The 24301-nt window shown below is 35.5% G+C and overlaps 1 protein-coding gene across 3 annotated transcripts in view; it reads right to left on the reverse strand.

Annotated features, from left to right (window-relative positions):
- Positions 1–3063: 3063 nt before the first annotated feature.
- The window catches only part of GALNT13 (polypeptide N-acetylgalactosaminyltransferase 13), a 962305-nt gene continuing 941067 nt past the window's right edge, over positions 3064–24301 (reverse strand). Inside the window, exons 14-17 of one of the 3 annotated variants that reach the window (XM_044935203.2) lie at positions 17167–17301; positions 9972–10001; positions 7587–7783; positions 3260–3393 (exon numbers count right to left, since the gene is read on the reverse strand). In XM_044935203.2, coding sequence (XP_044791138.1) covers positions 7595–7783; positions 9972–10001; positions 17167–17301 — 354 coding nt within the window. In that variant the 3' untranslated portion in view covers positions 3260–3393; positions 7587–7594. Of the gene's footprint in view, positions 3394–7091; positions 7132–7586; positions 7784–9971; positions 10002–17166; positions 17302–24301 lie in introns of those variants that run through there. The other 2 variants (XM_045164100.1, XM_044935208.2) reach the window with 2 other exon arrangements.

Here is a 24301-nt window from a genome sequence, read left to right on the forward strand (position 1 = left end):
TAGTCCATGAGGTCGGAAAGAGTCAGGCACAACTGAACGACTTTCACTTCACTCTGAATGTTGTATTGAAAAAAGACTATTGGGACAAGGACTGGGAAATTCAGGAACAAAATTATACACATACTGCAATTTTGAAGGTTAGAGTTAGTGATACAGTGGATATGGTAGCCATTCATTGGTTATGTTTCAAGTACAAAGTCAAGGAAATTTGCTGAATCAAAGTTGAGAGAGAAATAGAGGAGTCAAAAGTGACTCTAGGTTTTTGATCTGAATATCTGGAAGCCTGAAAAGTGAAGTGAAAATGTTAGTTTTGTTTAGTTGTGACTGACTCTGTATGACTCCATGGACAGTAGCCTGCCAGGCTTCTCTGTCCACTGGAATCCTGGAGTTGACATTATCTTCAATGCACAAGACCTCAGATGAGGAAAATTAAAATAATTTGAAATATATATTAGTCTAGTTCCATAACCCCACTCCAGTGCTCTTGCCTGGAAAATCCCGTGGATGGAGGAGCCTGGAGGGCTGCAGTCCATGGGGTAACGAAGAGTCAGACATGACTGAGCAACTTCACTTTCACTTTTCACTTTCATGCATTGGAGAAGGAAATGGCAACCCACTCCAGTATTCTTGCCTGGAGAATCCCAGAGATGGGGGAGCCTGGTGGGCTGCCATCTCTGGGGTCGGTCGCACAGAGTCGGACATGACTGAAGTGACTTAGCAGCAGCAGCAGCATAGACAAAGAGTATATTAGATTAATGCACTGTGAATCCACCCCTGATTTTTCTGTATTTAATACAATAAATACTTTTGAAAAGAAAATTTAATTAGTCATTGGTTTTTGGTTGTTTGTGATATTTTATATTATTTTTTTGTTTGTTTGTTGGATATTCAAGTAGCATGTGCTGAAACCATCTGAGAATTCTTTGAAATTTCTTCTTTGGCATTCAAGCTCAGGCAGTTTTCGTATTTCCTGTATTTTTGCTAAGACCATAATGAACTTTCAAATACTTCAAATGCTTCTGAAGTATGTCAAATTCAGTTTCAGTGACATAACTGTATTTTTGAAAACTTGTCATTGACTCTTTAATAGATAACATATGCTTTTTGATTGACAAATCCATAATAAGGGAAACAAATTGTATAAGAGTCCTTGAGTGTTTAAGCTTTTTAAGTTTAAGTAGGAATGCTGTGCAGGGACATTTTATCATATTTTAGTCAGGGCAAGAGGAAAACAAGAGAAGTTAAAATGGAAAATGTGATTGTTAAGTCAGATCTCAGTTGACTTGTGAGGTCACTATCATATCAATTTAAGTCAGTGTTTCGCTAGCTCTTAGGAGTCCCAACTTCCTTAGAAGTTTGCTGTAAGCAGTCGATTCACTCACCAGAAAAAAAATGCCCCAACATTAAAATTTTACTTATAATTTATAATTAAATAAATTTAAAGTTTGGTAGAACCAATACTGTAAAGCAATTGTCCTTCAATTAAAAATTAATAAATTTAAAAAATAAATGGAAAACTTAGCACAAATTTCATGGATTTTTCTTCCTTTTAGTATCTTATTATGTATTTTGAACACAAAGGGTCTTAAAGATGGGCAAAAATTTAGATATTCCCAGAGACTTCCAGATAAGGGCTGTCTATACTTTAAAGAGTAAACCTGAAGTGCTCTTGGTAAAATTCTTAGAATTTTAGCAGTTTAAAGCCAAAAGATTAGAAATGTTGGCTAAGAAAATCATACATGATTTTACTAGCCTTTAGAAACTGTACTCCTTGTCATTATAAAGCAGTGCTTGTTTGTGTGTTTGTGAGTGGGGTGGTGGGCGGGGGGTGGCGGGTGGGGGGAGTCAACCTGTAGTCAACCTGATCAAACTGATTAATATTTTCTATTAGAGCCTTTTAAGAAGTGATGAGAGTCAAAGACGTGACATCCTCTACTCTGGAGGTCACTTCTTCCATTTCCCCTACAAACCCCTACCCCAAATTTCTCTTAGCTGCTGAGTACATTTACAGTAAATAAAATACATATGTAGAGCAACTTTATAGGTGTTTTAAGTTGTATCAAATGGTGTCATGGATTTTTCTACTTTTTCTTATCTTCTACTTATGTATTTTGAACACAAAGTGTTTTAAGATGGAAAAATAACATGTGAAGGTAGCTTAATTATGATTGTGTTCCTTGAGACATAATTTATGGCATTTCAATTAAAAGTTTAATTGGTATATATTGAGTTCATTCTCCCAGTGATTAAAACTTTAGATATTCTGGCACAGCAATGAAATTCTGATATTAATGCATTATTTTTTAATATAAAATAAATTGATTTTAGTAACTTAACTAAAATCCTAAATGCCTAAGAATTAAATATTAAGGTTAATATTCTACCCTTCACCTACAATTCTGTGTAGCCTAGGTGACAAGTCACAGTGTCTGAAGAGAAAAAGAACTATACAGTTTATGAAATAGAGTGGTTAAAGATTGAGTTTCCCACATCAGTTCTGGGACCAAGCTGATTATTACACTTAGCCTGCCTTAGAAGTGATTGCAACCCAACGGAGTATCTTTTCAAATGTTTCAGCTATTGCCTTTTAACTTCATTTTGCTCCCCTCAATGCCTAGCTGGTTTCTTCTGATTTCATGTACTTTAAATTGAATTTTCATATTCTCCTCTTTTTTGTTTAAATGTGATGTTTTAATAAGACCTTATGAGATGTCAATATCTTAATTTTTTTTCCTGGTACAAAATTTAGAACTGATTTTTGTACAGTGAATTTTCATTGCTCAGAAATAATTCAATGTATGTACTTGATGTTGACAGAAATTCAGCATGTTTTCGTGAAGGTCCAGTAGAAACAGAGTTTATAAAATTTCATAATGAATTTACCTTATAAGGCATTTACATTGTCTCTCTCACCACATTATGACAAGAAAAAAATAAAAGTAACCCCACCCCCAAACTAATTCTGTGACATCATGGCCATTTTTTTTTTAAAGCAAACACAGTTTGTTTTTCACATTGTTCTGATGTTTAATAACAGTTTGCTGTTATTTATTCTTTTTATGTGCTTTTTAATCAGATACAAATTTTAGTAGGGAAGTAAGCAAACATTCCTAAAAATGAATTATAAACAACTGTTTTAGAATACTAAAAGGATTTTAAAACTTTCAATTCAACAAAGTTAATATTTTTCCCTAACTGAAATAATGGAAAAACATAAGTGTAGACACTTTCATGGCTTAGGGGAGATGGTCTTCAGGCCCCCAGAGTCATGTTCCTTAGCAGCCATTGTTGAGATCTGGTTCCACTACAGTCCTGCATGGTAGGCACCATTTTGTCTTCTTCAGAAGGTTCATCTAGACATTGATTACTGTTAACATGTCTCAAGGTGAGTCTCTGTAAAAGATAACCAATAATCAGTGCAACATGTTTTATGTTAAACTGCACTAGCTCATCAGATTAAATCTACTCTCTAAAATATCCTTTATGATTTTTTGGTATAAGCATTGTGCTGATGTTTGTAAAAGGAACTGTGCACAGGTGGCTCTGAGTTAATTATTATACAACTTTCATTGTTACGATTTCATCATTGTCTAATACACCTTTATTTGCAGATGGTTAAAGAAATTGGCTGATATTTATCCTGCACTGCCAAGAATTCAGACTCCTTTGCAAAGAACCTATTTGTGAGTTCAGAGTCCAATTGAAGAGTGCAAATATTAACAATCTTTTACAGAATCTTAGTTTTCTTAGGCACGTGTTATTTAGTAACCATTTGGCAAACATGCAAAGAGATGTCACTGCTGGGACTCAAAACTTCAAGAAATGTTCCCATTTCAAAATACTGTATAAGCCATAGTATCTGTGATTGTGAGACATTGATTATAGGAGAGTAATTATCATGGCAACAAAGATCTGTCTTACTTGATAGTGTGATCATCATATTTAGTTTGCCTTTTTAGGGATCTTAAATACCAACATCAAATAAAAATGTGATGGACATATATTTTAAAATATTATATCTATATATTTTCATAATAATATCTATTAATAAGCATCTTCTCAGTACCCAAATGCTAAAATGTAATTCCAATAATTTCATCATGTTAACCAGTCATTACATCTCGTTTGAGTTCATATTTACATTTTTACGTCATAGTTTTGAACTTTTAAGATAAACATTTTAAGTACACAGGGCTTTACATACATAATAATTTATGCACTAATTATATACAATATCATATACTTTTCTGCTCAGTTGGTCTAGAACCATACTATATGAAAACCTCCCCAGCCAGAAGAGGTATGTTTGAATATGGAAGGTGATTTGCAAATATATCTTGAAAATAACATGCCGAATACTTCTGTTGCAAATTACCGAAATTAAAGGGAGACAAATACTTTTTTTCGGGGGGGTGGACTCTTGATGGGCTTCCCAGTGGTGCTAGTGGTAAACTGGTAAAGTGTCAATGCAGGAGACATAAGAGATGTGGGTTCAATCCCTGGGTCAGGAAGATCCCCTTTCTTTTCATGAAAAGGGCATGGCAGCCCACTCCAGTATTCTTGCCCCGAGAATCCCATGGACAGAGGAGCCTGGTAGGCTACAGTCCATAGGGTCACATAGTCAGACACGACTGGAGCAACTTAGTATGGGCTCTTGATATTATATTGAAAGTTGGAAGATAAAAAATGCAGGGGGCATGCGCGCGCGGGCACACACACACACACACACACACAAAAGTGGGAGAGAAACACTGCCTAGACATTTACTATTTGTTTTGGATTAGGACTACAAACACCCTGGACTGCACTGTCCTGAAAAAAGATAGAATGGAAAATAAGCTTGTGGTAAAGGATGCTATAGACAACAAGCAGGAAATTAAAAGAGCAAGGCTATTAGATGTGAAGAAGATTTGAAAACTTTGGCCTTTGTTGTTGCTCTTTTCAGTACATGAAGGCCATTTATACTGAAAAACAGACTAAAGAAGAAATGGCCAAAGATAGGTAAGAAGATAGCTGATTTATGCTTATAGTGCCAGAAATTATGTTGTTGGTTTATGAACAATAGCCAGATTGAAAAAAGATATAAAACAAAAGCATTGTTTTTAGAAAATTCTAGTTAAAAATCAACAAAATATTTTTCATTTTTGTTACATACCTGAGGTCCTTTGTGTATGTATGTCCTTTTCCAAAAAAGCCACTTACCCTTGTATGCTTCTATTAGATCTTTTAAAAAACATGTATATGACTTTAAGGATTAGATTGAATATGTATTGTCAACTACACATATAATAATTTTTAAAACAGTATTCTTTAAAAAAAAATTTGAAGGAATTCGTTAGTAGTCAGAAGCCACTGCTGTTAAGATAACAACCAACCAAGGAAAGTATTCTCCTTTTCGGTGTAGTGGGGTAGAAAGATCAGTCATTTTGGGGGTAGATAGCCATAAATGTGAATTTCTGCTCCCCAAGTTACTAGCTATGAAGATTTGGGCAAGCTACTAAATCATTCTGAAGACTTAGATTCCTTCAGATGCTTAGTTATACTTACTATATATATATAATTATACTTACTATATATATATATATATATATATATAAATGCTGTTTTCCCTACTGCTTAAAAAATCTGACCTTTAGTCAACTATCTGTGATCTCCTGCCAACCCGATAAGGGTAAAATTGTTAACTATAATATGTTTAAAGGCATAGTTATGGTAAACATGACCTTTGATTGATTTACTGCATCTTCATCTGATAAACTGCATTATAATACCTGACAGGAAGCCAAGTAGCGGATTTTTCTAAGTGCAAAGTGTACTTTTGCATATTCCCTTGCGTTTCAGGCAGCTGTTAGAGATATTGTCTCCTTGGAGGCATAGGCTATTACACCAGGGTAGTTTTCCACAACTGCTTGATGTGACTCTCATGCCCTTGCTCAGGACTATCACCTGTGGAGAAGCTTGCTCTCATAAGAGTATATAAACTGCTGTGGAACTTTTGCAGAGTCTGAGAACCAATGTGTGGTTTGTGCCCTTGCATTCTTTAAGTTGACTTGTGAGACTAAATAGTTAAATCTGAGAAGACCACTTGATGGGCATTATTGCACTTTCCATTGTTCCTTTCAAAACAAATGAAGATAATGCAAATTGCCTTGTATAAAAGTTCTCCGACTTTTCCAGCTTTCCAATGCATGTTTGGAATGCCCTTGTCTCAAGTGTAAGCCTAATCTAAACAACACCCCTTCTTTCTCCTCCTTTCCTCTCCATGCTTCATTTCCAATCTTGTCACAAATATTCCAAGCTCAGTTGTGTCTTCTACTATCAACCTTTTATTATTAATCTGAACCAGACCAACTCCCTGACTTCCTATATGTTCTCATAGGGAAGAATTGGACATTATGATAGGTTTTTTTTTTTACAGTACAATAATCCCCTTAAAATCAAGAACCAGGACAGGTACATATTTGTACTCTTTACAAGAATGCCATACCAGTTCTTTGACTTAAACTGAATAATGGTTTATATTATTGCCTACTGTGAAGATATTCACAATCACACAAGTCAGAAATGGAAGTACAGTTCTTAAAAGGTTTTATTATTACATCACTTAAGTAACCACAGCAAGTGCTTAGAAATAATTTACTTCATAAAGTTTTTGAAAATTAGTCTTCAACAATGCATTTAAGTTTCCAGTCAAAATAGTAAATTTTATTTTTTTTATTTTTTTTTTTAAATTTTATTTTATTTTTAAACTTTACATAACTGTATTAGTTTTGCCAAATATCAAAATGAATCCGCCACAGGTATACATGTGTTCCCCATCCTGAACCCTCCTCCCTCCTCCCTCCCCATTCCATCCCTCTGGGTCATCCCAGTGCACCAATCCCAAGCATCCAGTATCGTGCATCGAACCTGGACTGGCAACTCATTTCATACATGATATTTTACATGTTTCAATGCCATTCTCCCAAATCTTCCCACCCTCTCCCTCTCCCACAGAGTCCATAAGACTGTTCTATACATCAGTGTCTCTTTTGCTGTCTCGTACACAGGGTTATTGTTACCATCTTTCTAAATTCCATATATATGCGTTAGTATACTGTATTGGTGTTTTTCTTTCTGGCTTACTTCACTCTGTATAATAGTAAATTTTAGAAAGGATATGTTATATTTTCACACAACGTATCTCAATAAAGATTAACAAAATTTAATAATTTCAGCCTTCTAAAAACAATGTTTGGCTATGTTAGTTTTTTTATTGTTTTTTCCCCCCAGCTGTAATACAAAATGTCTTGTCATATAGACATGGGTATAGTTAGCCTAAAAGAGCTTATATGCCACAATGTAATTCCATCACTTATGCTTATATATATTTGAAATATGGAAAAAACTGGAAAATACCTATTGATAATAAGCAAATACCACTTAATATATGCAGCCTCCAAAGTAATGAGCACCTAAAGATGAAAAATAGCTCCATGGAGAAATACCACATAAAAATGTTTAAAACACATTTTAAAGAAGTAAGTTTAGATTTAATACAGAGCATAACACAAACACTAAAATTTTATAAAGTCTGCAATACAAACCTCCAAAATTATTTGAGAAAGTAATCAGTAGAATTCTTAAAAATATTTCTAAAAATTTCCATTCTTGTATAGTTTCTTAGAAGCCATTTTTGCAAAGGGCTATCATTACATATTTCCACAGCGGGCTGTTGGGAGCCATCAGCTACTTTGCTTACTGAGAGACAGGACTGGGTGATTATGTGAAGAAGAGTGTGGGTCTGTTTGACAAAGAAAATAATGAATAATGACAAAAATCAAGTACAAAGGCAGTAATAAATCAGTCATTCTCAGCAATATATAATTTCTACTGGGTAAACACGGAAAGCACACATCACACTAATTGCATTCATGGAACGTTGAGCTACATCCCTTCAGTAGGAGTAACTGAAGATAAGACTGAGAATATGGAGAAAAGCCTGAGATCAAATGGTGAAACATTTGAGAAAACAGTTTATTTTGGATAGAAAATATTATATGCTTAGCATTCATCCCAGCAATAAAATGCTCCTAGCATTAAGTGAATTATTTTTCTCTAGGTACTTCAGACAAAACGTTAACCAGAGGTAATTTGAAATCTGAAATAATCCTTTTGAGATAAGTTATTTTTCATTTTAAAAAAACACATAAAACATTTAGTGCCTTCATTTGTTTGAAAAAACAAGTATTTTTTTTTCTTAGTATTCTGTATAGAAGAGGTACCAATTGTTAATATTTTTTTCTAGTAATTTTAATCACTTTTATGTAATTGAGCTCATCTAGTTAAATAAGCCTCACTTTATATTCTGGGCATCATTTTTAAAATTTAATATTCTAAAAACCTAAAAAATAATTTCTACAAAGGATCTTGCCAAAAATCATTTAACTCTCCATTGGGGATATGCACTTTGGAGCTACTAGGAGGAATGCCGGGATAAACATATCTGAACATCTCTCTCCACGTGTATCTCATGTCTTTAGAGATGATTCTTAAAAGTGAAATCCCAAGATCAAAAGATACGAACATTTTAATATGTATTAGCAAAATTAAAATTCTATTAAACATCTATAATAATTATTTTGTAATAATAGCAGCAGCTTTGTGCTTACTATATGTCAGAATACTGTATTTGTATTGGTTTAACTGCATCTGCATCAGTACTGTGTTGCCACTATAAACATTTCTTGACATATGGCCAGGATAAAGAATGATATGGATAAAAGAACACATATGAAATGACTTTTTACAGTTATTTAATGTTTTTTCATATTTATTTAAAATAATTTCTTTTTCATTTTCATTGGTTAATTTTTATTTTTCCTATGCTCTTTATAGAGGACTGTGGATATTTTTATATTGGGTGTACATTTTTTCTTTTAAATACTCCTTTTAAGCATACCAGCCCTTGTCATATTTATTACAAATGCCTCTGACAACTTTAGGAAACTGTCATATTAACTCAGTTTTGAAGGCAATATGACATACAGGCTGACAAGCAGCATACTGCCAAATATCATTTTGCATGGCATTATTTAAAATATTCACTAGAACGGGGAAATATGAACCCTAAGAATATTGGTTTTTGTTTATAATATAGTATTACTTAATTATTCTTTACTGAAGTATGGAAAATTATTTCCTAAAATTCACAAAATTTCAGTCATACTATTTTAAGATACATAAGAAAAGTATTAATTCCTGTCTTTAAACATAATTTTGCTATTTACGACAAGCTGTGTCATGGAGTATTTTCAACTTTACCCCTTTAAAGATTGTAAAGATACAATTAGAGCTGAAAGCCAATTGGAATCAGGCTAGGGAAACAATTTTGGTGACAAAATATGAATCATAAAATTAGGTAATACCTTTGTACCTTTGGATTAAAAAGCACCTAGTAAAAAATTTGATATTTTAATGCACAAATAGAAGTGACTGCATGGTTGATTGAAAACCAACCATACAGGTGTCAGTTTAAAAGATGCCATACTAAAAGTTTGAAATGAAAATAATTATTGCTATATATAATGATAAAGTAAGAATAAACTTGGACTATTATAGATATTTAATTTAATAGCAAAAGCAATAGGATTTCCCCTATTGATCAAGTACAGAATAAAGATTATTTAAATATTAATAAAGTTCTTATTCAAAATATTAAGTATGATCTCCCAATAAGGTGATCTGTGCACTTGTTAGAATATGAGTATTAAGTCTGTAAGAGTATTTAACAAGCAAGAACTAAATACTAAACTACTGAAATTCCTCTTCACTAATTGTTTCTAATAATACGTAAATCACAGCTATGGGTCAGTAGAACTATGGAAATATATGTCTGATATACACAGCTTTCAAAAAGTAAATCAAGCCACTATTTTTATTAGGAATGCTACTCAGGGAATTGGCTGGGTTGGCAACTATAGATGACTTACCTTGAAATTATATTCCCATTTACCTGCTTTCTGATAAAGGTAAATAAAAGAGGAGTTGTTAAAAATCTAAATATAAGCTTCTGTAATTTCAGTAAATATAATCCCACATATTTAACCTACTAAAGAAAATTCCTGATATTGTGACTCTGAGAAACATTTGATACAGATGGATATCAAATTCATAACAAGTATTTTCTCAGTTAATTTGCTCAGTCACATGAAACACGAGACTTATTTTTAGCTTCATATTTTGTTTCCTTTTTTTCTTTGTTGCACAGTGTTTGTGGAACATAAGTGTTCTGTTCTAAAATTAGATTCTCACACTGTATGTAGCAGCCTGGATGTTCAAAAAGAAATGTTACTATGTGCACTCATTGCAGTAAAATGTAAATTTCAAATGGATTGGAACACAATTGCAACAAAATAGGATAATATAAGAAAACCTGAATAAGAGAATGAATGGATGACAGACCTTTATAACAGTAATCTTTAAAATATTTCAAGGAGATGAAATTTAGTCTTTTTTCTTTTAACTTTGTGGCGGTGGGCTTTTATTACACCAAAGAGTTAAAGTAATTTATTCAAGAGTTCTGGACCAGGTGGGGATCTTTCAGGTGTGCTGATGATGCTTTGGTTGCCCCCAAAATGAACACATCTGGCCAGGTATAAAGTGGTACTGAATTAATTTCATGGTTGTGCTGTTTAAGAAATATTTAGTTAAGAAAGTGGGAAACTCTGTATTTCAAATCAAAGTTGGCCAAAGATATGTATTTATTACCAACATGTGCTTTAGTTTCACTCAAATAAAAGGTGAAACAATTCGATATTAATTATATTATGAATATGTATGGCTAAAATTTGTAAACAGTCAGACCATATTGACAAAATAGTCTTACGAAATACCATTTATCTAAACAGACAATATTTACTGCAGTACATCTTTCTCATTATTTAGGAAAGAAGGAATTCTGTGTGAATACAATTTGGTACCAAAATAATTGATAATATTTAACCATTTCTTTCATTTGTAATACTGTACAGTTAGCTTATCAGATCCAGACATGCTGGGACTTGGGACCCTTTGCTGCAGTGCTTGCACCTGGACAGACATTTCTTCGAGCTACAGATTGCTTCTGCTGCTGCTAAGTCGTGTCAGTCGTGCCCAACTCTGTGCGACACCATAGACGGCAGCCCACCAGGCTCCGCCGTCCCTGGGATTCTCCAGGCAAGAACACTGGAGTGGATTGCCATTTCCTTCTCCAATGCATGCAAGTGAAAAGTGAAAGTGAAGGCGCTCAGTCGTGTCCGACTCAGCGACCCCATGGACTGAAGCCTACCAGGCTCCTCCGTCCATGGGATTTTCCAGAGCTACAGATTAAGGAACTAAAAATAGAACTGCATACATGCACAGTTGGGGTAAATAATGAATGAAAAGATACAAAAAGAACAAAAAACAGGGAGCAAAAGCAGGATACTACCAGTGCCCCCTGCATAATACCACCAAAGGGACAGGCAAGACACTTAAGCCACCCCTCTAGCCTGACCCTTGGACACACCCCTATCTTCATCTCATACAAAGATCCCCCCACCAGAGAGCAAGAAAGGAAAACAGTTACTTGTTTTCACTCTCTTCCGTGACCTCCTGGGGGATAGAGGTGAGATTTTTCCTTACATGGGATAAGGGTAAGGGTGTGCTTTTGTTCCAGGCTGTTCAGAGGTGGCCGTTGGGTTTGTGGTCCATAATTTGCCCCAGCTATGAATGCGTGCAGTTGTTTGTAGTCCCTTACAGTTTCTTTGTAATTTGTAGCTGGTGGAGACATTTGTCTAGGTGCAAGCATTATTACACCACTGTAGCAAAGGGTCTCAGGTCCCAGCCTGTGTCAAGAACATCAGTCAGGAAGCAGTGGAGTGTAGTGGAAAGATGGCTGAATTTAGTGCCAGAAACTTGCGCTGTACACATTTAGGTAAGGAATTTAAACCACACTAAGCTTTGTTTTATTGATGTGAAAAATACAAATAATAATAATATTATCTTTTAGGACTATTGTAAGAATTGCATGAGACAATAGATAAAATTCAGTTCAGTTCGGTTCAGTCGCTCAAACGTGTCTGACTCTTTGAGACCCCATGAATCGCAGCGCAGGACACCCTGTCCATCACCAACTCCCGGAGTTCACTCAAACTCACGTCCATCAAGTCGGTGATGCCATCCAGCCATCTCATCCTCTGTTGTCCCCTTATCCTCCTGCCCCCAATCCCTCCCAGCATCAGAGTCTTTTCCAATAAGTCAACTCTTCGCATCAGGTGGCCAAAGTACTGGAGTTTCAGCTTTAGCACCATTCCTTCCAAAGAAATCCCAGGACTGATCTCCTTCAGAATGGACTGGTTGGATCTCCTTGCAGTCCAAGGGACTCTCAAGAGTCTTCTCCAACACCACAGTTCAAAAGCATCAATTCTTCGGCGCTCAGCCTTCTTCACAGTCCAAATCTCGCATCCATACATGACCACTGGAAAAACCATAGCCATGACTAGATGAACCTTTGTTGGCAAAGTAATGTCTCTGCTTTTCAATATGCTGTCTAGGTTGGTCATAACTTTTCTTCCAAGGACTAAGCATCTTTTGATTTCATGGCTGCAGTCACCATCTGCAGTGATTTTGGAGCCCAGAAAAATAAAGTCTGACACTGTTTCCACTGTTTCCCCATCTATTTCCCATGAAGTGATGGGACCAGATGCCATGATCTTCATTTTCTGAATGCTGAGCTTTAAGCCAACTTTTTCACTCTCCTCTTTCACTTTCATCAGGAGGCTTTTTAGTTCCTCTTCACTTTCTGCCATAAGGGTGGTATCATCTGCATATCTGAGGTTATTGATATTTCTCCCGGCAATCTTGATTCCAGCTTGTGCTTCTTCCAGCCCAGCATTTCTCATGATGTACTCTGCTTTGAAGTTACATAAGCAGGGTGACATATACAGCCTTGACGTACTTCTTTTCCTATTTAAAAGCAGTCTGTTGTTCCATGTCCAGTTCTGACTGTTGCTTCCTGACCTGCATACAGGTTTCTCAAGAGGCAGGTCCAGTGGTCTGGTATTCCCATCTCTTTCAGAATTTTCCACAGTTTATTGTGATCCACACAGTCAAAGGCTTTGGCATAGTCAGTAAAGCAGATGTTTTTCTGGAACTCTCTTGCTTTTTTGATGATCCAGAGGATGTTGGCAATTGATCTCTGGTTCCTTTGCCTTTTCTAAAACCAGCTTGAAGCCTGGTTCAATCTGGAATTCATGGTTCACATACTGCTCAAGCCTGGCTTGGAGAATTTTGAGCATTACTTTACTAGCATATGAGATGAGTGCAGTTGGGCGGTAGTTTGAACATTCTTTGGCATTGCCTTTCTTTGGGATTGGAAAGAAAACTGTTCTTTTCCAGTCCTGTGGCCACTGCTGAGTTTTCCAAATTTGCTGGCATCTTGAGTGCAGCACTTTTCACAGCATCATCTTTCAGGATTTGAAATAGCTCAACTGGATTTCCATCACTGCCACCAGCTTTGTTCGTAATGATGCTTTTTAAGGCCCACTTGACTTCACATTCCAGGATGTCTGGCCCTAGGTGAGTGTGAGTGATCACGCCATTGTGATTTTTTGGGTCATGAAGATCTTTTTTGTATAGTTCTTCTGTGTATTCTTGCCACCTCTTCTTAATATTTTCTGCTTCTGTTAGGTCCATACCATTTCTGTCCTTTATTTAGCCCATCTTTGTATGAAATGTTCCCTTGGTATCTTAGAGATCTCTAGTCTTTTCCATTCTATTGTTTTCCTCTATTTCTTTGCAGTGATAGCTGAGGAAGGCTTTCTTATCACTCCTTGCTATTCTTTGGAGTTCTGCTTTCAAATGGGTATATCTTTCCTTTTTTCCTTTGCTTTTTGCTTTTTTTCTTTTCACAGCTATTTGTAAGGCCTCCTCAGACAGCCATTTTGCTTTTTTTTGCATTTCTTTTTCTTGGGGATGATCTTGATACCTGTCTCCTGTACAATGTCATGAACCTCCGTCAATAGTTCATCAGGCACTCTATCAGATCTAGTCCCTTAAATCTATTTCTCACTTCCACTGTATAATCCTAGGGGATTTGATTTAGGTCATACCTGAATGGTCTAGTGGTTTTCCTCACTTTCTTCAATTTAAGTCTGAATTTGGCAATAAGGAGTTCATGATCTAAGCCACAGTCAGCTCCCGGTCTTATTTTTGCTGACTGTGTAGAGCATCTCCATCTTTTGCTGCAAAGAATATAATCATTCTGATTTTGGTGTTGACCATCTGGTGATATCCATGTGTAGAGTCTTCTCTTGTGCTGTTGGAAGAGGGTATTTGGTATGACCAGTGCATTCTCTTGGCAGAAGTCTATTAGCCTTTGCCCTGCTTCATTCCATACTCCAAGGCCTAATTTGCCTGTTACTCCAGGTGTTTCTTACCTTCCTACTTTTGCACTCCAGTCTCCTATAATGAAATGGATATCTTTTTGGGGTGTTAGTTCTAGAAGATCTTGGATGTCTTCATAGAATCATTCAACTTCAGCTTCTTCAGCATTACTGCTTGGGGCATAGGCTTGGGTTACCGTGATATTGAATGGTTTGCCCTGGAAACAGAGATCATTCTCTTGTTCTTGAGATTGCATCCAAGTACTGCATTTTGGACTCTCTTGTTGACCATGTTGGCTACTCCATTTCTTCTAAGGGATTCCTGCCCACAGTAGTAGATATAATGGTCATCTGATTTAAATTCACCCATTCCAGTCCATTTTGGTTCCCTGATTCCTAGAATGTTGATGTTCACTCTTGCCATCTCCTGTTTGACCACTTCCAATTTGCCTTGATTCATGGACCTGACATTCCATTGCTGTGCAATATTGCTCTTTATAGCATCGGACCTTGCTTCTTTCACCAGTCCCATCCACAGCTGGGTGTTGTTTGTGCTTTGGCTCCATCCCTTCATTCTTTCTGGAGTTATTTCTCCACTGATTTCCAGTAGCATATTGGGCACTGACCGACCTGGGGTGTTCATCTTTCAGTGTCCTATCTTTCTGCCTTTTCATACTGTTCATGGGGTTCTCTAGGCAAGAATACTGAAGTGGTTTGCCATTGCCTTCTCCAGTGGACCACATTATTTCTATAATTATTCTATTTTCATGTGTCTCCTCTACATTATGTTTTCTACATTTTTTAATTTGGCAAAAGAATTTGTATTATTTAAAATTTTACAGTTAGAGAAGTTGAACATCATAATTTTGAAAACTAACATAGAGTAAATTAAGCTATGAATATAATTATTAAGATGAATGAATTACATTTCACAGTACTTATGGCATATTATAAGCTTTATCATGTGTCTTTCATATTACAGTGCTCTAAAAATACTACAGTAGAATAACTACTAGTTATTCAAAATAGTAAATTTACAAGAAAACTATATCTTAGCTGAAGCTACCTAATTTTTTTTTTAACCTTTCCTTCAAAATCCCTAAGTGCCTCAATAATCTTGCTACTGGCTGATAAAAATGTAAACAAGTATACACAATTATAAATAATAGTTATTTTAAATATGAAGGAATTTGAATTATGACTTTAGAAGCCTTGTTACCCAAAAATTATAGAAAGTTTAAAGATTTGATGTGGTATTGTGAAATTCTATACTCATTCATCTTACAAAAAATATATATATTCATTTCCCCCTTAATATATGCTAGAAGTTGGTTTTTTAGCACAAACCCCATAAAATCCTAGTTTCCTAGTGAAAACTAAGGAACAACAAAAGCTTTTATTTTAAAACTTGGAGCATTTCTCCTTTATTTGTACTTTTAATCTGTATTTTTTCTTGTTGAAGAGGTTAGAGGCTCAGAGTCCAGAATTATCCACGTGCATTATTGGAGTACATACCATCAATCCCCACCCAATCTTGAAGGTTGGTGATGGATGGTAACAGTTGAAGAGAAAAACTTGATGGTCAGACAGAGAAGATGAATAACATATTAGGAAGACAAAAGAATCCAAGTGGAACACACTGGTGAGATATAGGAAGGATTCAAGGTGTCTGTCTTTAATAATGTTCCAGAAGAAAAATATTTGATGTGTAAGGAGCTTGATAATTTTGTATAAATTTTAGAGCCTAATATCAAATCTACATAACTAGTTTCAAATCACATCAGAATTCATTGTTTTCCTGATATTCCACTTAAGAAACTACATCTTACAAATTAAATTGTCATTCAAAAAGTGTTTAAAAAGAAGACCTTGTTAAAATATCAACAATACCAACAATCTGTAGTTTGCTTTTTAAAATGTTACTCCTGCAGAGCAGTACAGGCTTGCATAGAACACTGCATTTGTGAAATTCATTCACCTCTGTTGTATTATTTATCTTGTAAGAATAAAATTTACTTATCTTTAAATAAGTCACCAACCATTTAATGATGTGAGAAATGTAGCAGAGGTAACCAGTTAATTTTGCTAAGCAAAGAGAACTGAAAGAAATGCAGCTGTTTCCATTCCAGCTTCCTTATGCAGAGGAAAATATTTCTTTTTTATTAGCTCCATCTGATGGTTGATCTGGTTTTTACACACTGCCTGGCTATAAATTCCCAACAGTAATTTTATTGTTTTCTGTCCCTCTCTTCTATTATGAAAATGTGCTATATTGTAAAGATACTCCTTAGCTGAGAATGTACATAATTAATTTATTGAATTCTGCAAATATTTACTAATATAAAGAATATTCATGCTAATCTTGTAGCTTTTTTCTTTTTCTTTTAAGTTGAGAAGCATAAATATCACAGATTACATTAGTGTAAAAGCTAACATTTGAAAATATTATTGATATTGTCCTGTATGCACATCTTCATAGAGGACATGCAAACCTCTTAGAGGGGCATGGCCCATCCATTACCTAATTTATGTTGAGCATGTTTGTGGTGATAACAAATTTTAAGCACATAAAAAGGGCTATTTTCCTCATTCATATTTTATACTAATGGCGTAGTTCTGTAAAAACCTGTTTGTATGATATACCATCCTAACGTTTTCAGCTGTGAGCATGAGTGCTTGAAAGTGCAGTTCTTTCAATGCCGAGAAAGTTAGCTTGAAGGATCACTATTTGAAATACATGACTGAGTCTAGCATTAAATAAGAAGTTAAGAAAATACTGTACCTCAGCATCATACTCCCATAACTGATTTCCTCTCATATGGTGGCATTTTAACATGATTACAGGTCCATTGAGTCTAGAAACATCTAAGCACAAGTCATCGGTTCGGATTTCTTTGTCAGCAGTATAAGAAAATACCTGCAAATATAAAAGGCAGCTAATAAAATAATATCTCTTTTAAAAAATGTTGCAGTATAGCAGATTTATCTGTGGAAGCTTTCATATCATATAAACTTGTGCTTTCAAATGATCTCTGCTATGTGATCTTGAGAAAGCTAGTTCATCTCTCTGTGTTCTTTTCCTCAAATACAAGATACGTACCATGTCATGTGTGTTTTAAGGTTTTTATGAACTCTCAGTTTAACAAACTAAATTATTATTGTTATTTTTGTAATTCTGACTTGTTTTATTTTTTCCCTTTTATGTTTGTAAAATTGAATAGTTGATTTACAATGTTGTGTTAGTTTCAGGTGTGCAGCACAGTGGTGTGTGTGTGTGTGTGTGTGTGTGTATTCTTTCCCATTATAGGTTGTGACATATTGAGTATTATTCCCTAGTAGGTCTGTCTTGATTATCTCTTTTGTATATAGTAGTGTATATGTTAACCCAGACTCCTAATTTATCCCTCTTTCCCACCCCATCTCTTTCGTCTTTGTTAACAGAAGTTTGTTTTCTATGTCTGTGAGTCTGTTTTGGTTTGGTCATTTGTATCATGTTTTAGATTCCACGTTATAAGTGATGTATGTTAATTGTTTGTCTGGCTTCCTTTGTGGCTCAGCTGGTAAGAATCTGCCTGCAATGCAGGAGACCTAAATTCGATTCCTGTGTTGGGAAGATCCCCTGGAGGAAGGAAAGGCTACCCACTCCAGTATTCTGGCCTGGAGAATTCATGGACTGTGTATAGTCCATGGGGTCACAAAGAGTCAGACACGACTGAGCGACTTTCATTTTTGTCTGACGTACTTCACTTAGTATGATGATCTCTGGGTCCATCCATGTTGCTGCAAATGACATTATTTCATTCTTTTTTTAATGACCGAGTAATATTCCTCTGTATATATTCATATACTGCATCCTTTTTACCCATTCCTCTGTCAGTGGACATTTAGGCTGCTTCCAAGTCTTGGCTGTTGTAAATAGTGCTGCAGTGAATATTGGGGTGCATGTATCTTTTCCAGTAGAGTTTTCATCTTTTCTGGGTATGTGTCCAGGAGTGGGACTGCTGGATCATGTGATAGCTCTACTTTTAGGTTTTAAAGGCGCTTCCATACTGTTCTCCATAGTGGTAGTATCCATTTACATTCCCATCAACAGTGTATGAGGGTTCCTTTTTCTCCACCTTCTGTCCAGCCCGCACTTTTCAAAAACTTTTCAAGTTTTTGATGATGGCCATCCTGACTAGTGTAAGATGATATACCTCGTTGTAGTTTTAATTTGCATTTATCTCATGATTATGCATCTTTTCATGTGCCCTCTCGGAGAAGGCAATGGCACCCCACTCCAGTACTCTTGCCTGGAAAATCCCATGGGTGGAGGAGCCTGGTAGGCTGCAGTCCATGGGGTCGCTAAGAGTTGGACACGACTGAGCGACTTCACTTTCACTTTTCACTTTCATGCATTGGAGAAGGAAATGGCAACCCACTCCAGTGTTCTTGCCTGGAGAATCCCAGGGATGGGGGAGCCTGGTGGGCTGCTGTCTGTGGGATCGCACAGAGGTGGACATGACTGAAGTGACTTAGCAGCAGCAGCATGTGCCCTTTGGCCATGTGAATGTCTTCTTTGGAGAAATATCTATTTAGATCTTCCTCCCATTTTTTGATTGGACTGTTTCTTTTTTTGATATTGAGCTATAAGAACTGTTTACATATTTTAGGAATTAATCTCTTGTTGGTCTCATTGTATGCAAATATTTTCTCCCATTCTATAGGTTGTCTTTTTGTTTTATGATTTCCTTTGATGTGCAAAAGTTTTTAAGTTTAACTACGTCCCATTTGTTTATGGATTCAGAAAGGTATTGCTATGATTTATGTGCTCTGCCTACATTTTCCTCTAAAGTTTTATAGTACCCAGTTTTACATTTCGGTGTTTAATCCATTTTGAGTTTAATTTTGTGTGTGGTGTTAGACAATGTTAACTATACCTTATTATTTGTTTGTATTTGTTTTCCTGCACTGTATTTGCCTTATAAAGCTTATACAACAGGCTCAGTAAAGTAAAGTTTGTAAACTACATGGAGCTCCATAAAGGACAGTCCTTGTTCCCACTACCATATGACCAATTCCCGAAGTCTAGAGACAATGATGTTTTTTCATCAATTTCCTTTCCATAACGCAAGTACATCACATATATGTATGTGTTTAGTCACCAAGTCGTGTCCAACTCTATATGACCCTGCGGACTTCACATTACATACATTTCCCTGTATATCACATACATTTTATTAAGTATTGTCAGTGGATTTCTGAAGGTTGTAGAATTAGCACTAGAGATTTCTGTAAAGGCAGGGTCTATGTTTATGTTTTTCATGTGGTTTTGGCTGGGCTTGACTATAATTCTTCTCAAAATACCTAAGAAATGTCAAGGCAGATGGTAGACTCATTGTTAACTAATTGAAAATGATATTATAATAATGTATATTATTTTGTTCCTAGTGTGAACTATTATAACATTGATTATTAAAGTTTCATGAGGTTTATTAAGTACATAATTATAAAAGTTTTCTTCTGTTATGATAAGCATGATTCAGTATTCTGTAGGTATTTATTGATTTTTTTTTTGGCAAAGAGGGAGTATGAGGAGGAAGTTCATTTCAAGGTCTTTTCATTTCCCAAAGCAATGTGATGAAATCTAAGGAAGTCAGCTCTACAGATCACTTATAAACTGAGTCCTAGTCTGTAAATTGACTAAGTTAGTCTTGAAATGGTTACCTCTACAGAACTGCTACTCAGGGCTTCCAGGAAAGTCACAGGTACTGATAAGAGGAAGATGTAAAGTCAGTGATGGAATCCGAGTACCCTATTAAATAAGCCAACATCTTAAAAGGAAAATTTTCACAAAGCTTATACATTCTGTTTAACAATATAAAAACTTGGGCCATATATACAGTTCATTTACTTGAACAATATAAGTTATATTATAGATTTTATGTATTAAATTCAGAAAAAAATTTCCTGTCTTTGAAGTGTCATGTATATGTGTATACTTTTTAAAGTTTATCCTTTTCATGGGAAAATAAGCAACTAAAAGAACAAATGAAACACACATGGGAGAAGTATTTTCCCAAATATGATTAGTATTTTTACTATAGTTACAAACATATTAAATAAATGAGTCTGGTAGTATACATTTCTATAGAGTAATTTTTAGAGAAATATCTTTTGCCCACTACAGGATTATTTCAATGCAAAGGGTAATTTTCCACTTTGAAGCTGCTTTATTTTAGTTGTATACAGATGGTAATGTAAATGGAAACACCAAAGCATCCATATTCACCATGAATTTTGCATAATGAGCATAATCACAGCCTGAGGAACAATTCTCCTTGGGTCTCTCATGATAGTTTGGAAATTTTATTGAAAGTTCTAGAGAGAAATCTGCAAAACTGTCTTTGTTCCTCAATTCTAATTTTGATTCATTTTGGTCAATTAATAGATATGTAATTTACATTGCAATTAAGAAATATATCTATAGAATACTATCCGACCCTGTATGATAAATGTATCTTTCTTTGGATTTGCAATTGAAAAAAAAAATTAACTGATGCATGTACAAGCCACTGCAATTGCTGGCAAACACTGCAAGTTAGAAACAGCAAGCAGTGATTCTCCCTTGAAGGTTTCTGAAAGAATATGCTCCTTCTGACACCTTGATTTCAGATTCCCACCTGAACACTGAATCAATGAATTTTTGTTGTTTAAGCCATCTAAGTTTGTGATGGTTTGCTATAGCAGTTTGAGGAAACTGATACACTTCCTAATTCCTAATGCTGGTGGAAGTTTTTAAAAGTAATGTGATTAGTTTTCAAAATTGTCATTGCAGATTTTGGATATGAAAGTTAGACTTTAGGTTTCACATCTATTGTATCTTGATTTCTAGGCTTAAAATTGTAATATCCAGTTATACTTTCAAAAAGCATGAGCGTATTTTCATAATCATTTTTCTACTTAAATATTATCTTTGTAAAATTCTTTACTGTGACTAGATGATTTTCTTGCTTTTATGTATACTTTATTGAGGTTAGATTGATTTCTGTCTTTGAATTGACACACTCAAATGAGTTTAGAAATAACTCCCAACATATAAAAGATGATAGCAAAGTCCATTCTCAGTTCCTTTTAATCTTAATATTTTTCCAGAAAAGGTAAACTTTTTCATTATATCACACTTGCATGCAGTTTGTTCTGGATTGTTCTTTTTGGAAAGTATGATCAAAGGCATTTTATGATTCTTCAAATATCTAAAATTATAACAACATTTAAACATTTTTTTAAGGATTGTGTAATAATTGCCTAAAATAGTCTACAATAAATTAGTTTTAGTTCACACAATGGAAAGAATGTCTGTCTGTCTCTCTCTCTCTCTCTCTCTCTCTATATATATATATTATAAATTATATCTTGCCTGAAACCCTAATGTTATATAGCTACTTCCTACAAACAACTCATTTCTTTATCCCTTTGAAAGACTGTAAATAGCACAAGTAGCCTTTCACAAAATGTTGTGGAACAGTCCAAGTTGCAAACCAAGGACACTGTGTTCTGTGTTACTGGGACCTGGACCACTTCTTCGGCAAGAGATTTGGGGACTAAACGCCCTCTGCTGGCTTTATCTTGGGATAGGGTTTCTTTCCCTTAATCCTTAAAGAAACATTTGGCCAAAAAATATGTGTTTATCAAAAGGCTCACATGTGTATTTGATTCAGATTTATTAAATATATTGGTTGTGATTTTTCTATATTTAGTTTTGAATTTATAAAATACTTTTCCAGATGAGTTCCTCAGGACAACATTTACTGTAAAAGTTCAGTTTAAAGAGACTCTGTCACATTATGGTAACTGCTTCACTTTCTATATGAAGAAACTGAGGTCCAATAAGGAGCTTCCCTGGTAGCTCGGCTGGTAAAGAATCCATCTGCAATGCAGGAGATCATGGCTCGATTCCTGGGTCAGGAAGATCACCTGGAGAAAGCATAGGCTACCGATTCCTGTATTCTTGGACTTCTCTGGTGGTTCAGTCAGTAAAGAATCTGCCTGCAATGCAGGAGACCTAAGTTTGATCCCTGGGTTGGGAAGATCCCCTGGAGGAGGGCATGGCAACCGACTCCAGTATTCTTGCCTGGAGAATCCCCATGGACAGAGGAGCCTGGCAGGCTACAGTTCATGGGGTTGCAAAGAGTTGAACACAACTGAGTGACTGCACACACACACACACACACACACACAGAGGAAGTCAGTAAAGTTACAGGGTTTGCACAATTTTCCAAAGCTTCTTAGTGACAGAGGTCTCTCCGGACCCCAGGCTTATTGCTGCTATTCTTTTACTTGACTATACTGCCCTTTACATACCAATTTTAGAGCTTTGGGGCCTCTGGGAATCTATTTAGGTGTTTGAAATACAGACAATTCAAGGAATCTGTTAAGCCATCCAGAAGGGCAAATTATAAGAAAGTAAACATAGGGTTTTTTTCCCTCCTCATTCTGTAAAAATGTAGCCCAGGAAATAACAAAAGAAAATTGTTTAGCAATAAAAATTCGACATTTAACAATGTGTGTGTGTTTTTTGGTGTGATCCATTTTAAAGTCTTTATTGAATTTGCTACATTATTGGTTCTGTTGTTCTATGTGTTTGTTTTTTTTTTTTTTTTTTTTTTGGCTGTGAGGCCTGTAGGATCTTGGCTTGCCAACCAGGATCGAATCACATCCCCTGCAGTGTAAGGCAAAGCGCTGGACTACCTGGGAAGTCCCTAGCAGCGTGGTTTATTTTTTTAACATGTTCTCTCTTACTGTATGTCACATCTTCCTGATACTAGCATGGAGAATGCATGGGTGGAATTGAATTTATCAATGGAGATGCCAAGCACAGAGGCTTTTGCTTTCAGATGAAAGATTTTTTCTGTCTTAATTTCAGACTCTATTTATAGCCTTTTAGCTCAATGATTTGTGCAGAGGAGGTTAAGGAGATGTAGGTAGCTTCTAGCTGTGTACTCTTATCTTACATGCCTACATGATATCTATGGTCTTTTACAGTTTTAATGCTGTAAAAGACTGCTGTTAAAAACATGAGCTGGGTGTGTATCTCAAGTTCAGTATTACCAGTCTCTCCTCAATATCACTTCTGAAGTCTTAACTCTTTCCTCTTTGACTTCAATATAACTGTATATAACAATTTGGTAGTTGCTTATTTGTGCTCAGCAAGTCACCTCATTCTTGCATTCCTGACCTGGTGTATGCTGATTGTATTATTAGACTATCCATTCCACTTTTCCAGGAAAAGACCACCCCCTTAAAATCTTAGTACATTCTTCACTTTCTTAATATAGCAGAACAGCATAACACTGTGGTCTTTAGAAAATGACAAAGACCTGAGTTTGACCTTCCTCCATATTCTTCAAGAAAATTAGACATACCAAGGGAATATTTCATGCAAAGATGGACACAATAAAGGACAGAGACAGTATGAACTGAATAGAAGCAGATGATATTAAGAAGAGGTGGCAAGAATGGACAGAAGAATTATACAAAAAATATCTTAATGACCCAGATAACTAAAATGGTGTGGTCACTCATGTAGAGCTAGACATCCAGGAGTGCAGTCAAGTGGATTTAGAAAGCATTACTACAGACAAAGCTAGTGGAGATGAGGGATTCCAGCTGAGCTATTTCAGACCCTAAAAGATGGTGCTATTAAAGTGCTGCACTCAGTGTACCAGCAAATTTGCAAAACTCAGCAGTGGCCACAGGACTAGAAAAGGTCAGTTTTCATTCCAGTGCAAAGAAGGGCAATGCCAAAGAATGTTCAAACTACCGCACAGTTGTACTCATTTCACATGCCAGAAAAATAATGCTCAAAATCCTTCAAGCTACATATCAACAGTATGTGAACCAAAAACTTTAAGATTTATAAGATGGATTTAGATAAG

Source organism: Bubalus bubalis, chromosome 2, assembly GCF_019923935.1.
Source record: "Bubalus bubalis isolate 160015118507 breed Murrah chromosome 2, NDDB_SH_1, whole genome shotgun sequence".
NCBI classification, from domain to species: Eukaryota; Metazoa; Chordata; class Mammalia; order Artiodactyla; family Bovidae; genus Bubalus; species Bubalus bubalis.